Below are 1,562 nucleotides of genomic sequence, written 5' to 3'. Positions count from 1 at the left end.
TAGTTTAGTAGAGTATTGTATTTCCTGAAGGTAAATTACAAGCAAATCTAATGTTCTTCAGATATTCATTACAAAGATATTTTGTAAAAATTTTTATTGTAAGTGAAATCAAAATGCCTCCAGCTGTACTAAAAGCATGTACTTATAAAATGGCCATCACTATGTGTATGTCACATACTGCATTGTTAGGTGGTCTGTAGGAGTCAAAGTAGTCTCAATAGCGTTGTATTTGTGGGACCAAAACACCGTAAAAAAATAGAAAGCCCATACCCATTGTTTGATCTTGACCTGTAAACAAGAGCATAAGACCCTGAGAATACAGGTGCTCGTGATCTGCGTGAACCTGTTAGATAGGTCTTGACGAAAGTTTTTGTCAGCACCCAACCACAATAAGAATATTGTCTTTACAGCGTTTTAGCACAATAAACATATCCTTAGTATATCCTTTTCTTCCAACCCTTATTGCAAAATGAGTGTGCTATGTATACAAATATATTCAATCATTGGAATATTGAGCTTTACTGTAGCCAATGATTTCGTGTGTCACTCGCATACATAAGGCTGCTCACTATCTGGAAGGCGATCTCGACTCTCGGTTATAATTAACTGAGGGTTGAGGATCCCCTTTGGGGTGTTTCAATCATTCATGTCATAAGATTGGAATTGTAGTCCTTTGACTTAGCTGATCTGTCCACTCCAGTCAGATATATGGTATGTAACCAGTAATGCCTTTCACAACGTAATATCTTTAAATAGATCTTGGTATAAAACTTTGTGATTGGTATTAGATGTGGTTAGTAAACTCTATATTTCAATGACATCCCATGACATGCATTCTTGGATACCCTTGATGCCTGATAATGTATGAATTGTAACAACTGTCATAGGTCGTTTACCTGAAATTATTTTCTCGCTCCCAAAAGTGCCAAATCTCTTAAGAACATTGTTTTCTCTACATATATTGGTTTAACAAGCAACTTATTCACCAGAAGTAATTTTTTCTTCTTCTTCTTTACAAATGAAATGCTTTTTTCCATTCCCTACAATACTATTGGCAGAGACATTACCTGTCAGAGAGGAGAGGGTGTTATGTGCACACCTGTCACAGCATAAGCGCAAATGCATTTTGTGATTCATTTCAGTTTACTGTTTTTTTGTTCACAATGCTGTACTGCTCCACATGACTTCACAACTAATAACTTTTTTTCTGAATTGTTTCTACTCTCTCTGAATTAGTATAGTGTGCAGAAAAAGAAGATAGAGGGAGAGTAGTGGGGAAATGACTTTGATATGTAGATTAGCAGACTATCACAAAGATGAATGTGAGATAACTGATTATTATTATTTTATCAACAGGAGTATCCCTTTACATTACGACTGTTTTAATGGTAAACATCATTTTCATCTTTATTCCCTATTAACATTTTAAACTCAACCACACTCTGGATAGCAGTAAAAACAAATCACGTAGAAAGACAGAGATACTCCTGATAGAGATAATGGCAATTGGATCTTTCATATACTGCTTTTCTTAATTCTTATTGTATGATATATTTGCACTG

The 1,562-nt window shown here is 35.0% G+C and overlaps 1 protein-coding gene across 1 annotated transcript in view; it reads right to left on the bottom strand.

Annotated features, from left to right (window-relative positions):
- The window catches only part of LOC119591236, an 8,636-nt gene that overhangs the window by 6,759 nt on the left and 315 nt on the right, over window positions 1-1,562 (bottom strand). Inside the window, exon 2 of the mRNA XM_037939942.1 lies at window positions 271-288. Within this exon, the coding sequence (XP_037795870.1) occupies window positions 271-288 (18 nt within the window). The remainder of the gene's footprint in view (window positions 1-270; window positions 289-1,562) is intronic.

This window comes from Penaeus monodon, chromosome 28, assembly GCF_015228065.2.
Source record: "Penaeus monodon isolate SGIC_2016 chromosome 28, NSTDA_Pmon_1, whole genome shotgun sequence".
In the NCBI taxonomy this organism is placed as follows: domain Eukaryota; kingdom Metazoa; phylum Arthropoda; class Malacostraca; order Decapoda; family Penaeidae; genus Penaeus; species Penaeus monodon.
This window is presented reverse-complemented; position numbering and strand designations above follow the sequence as displayed.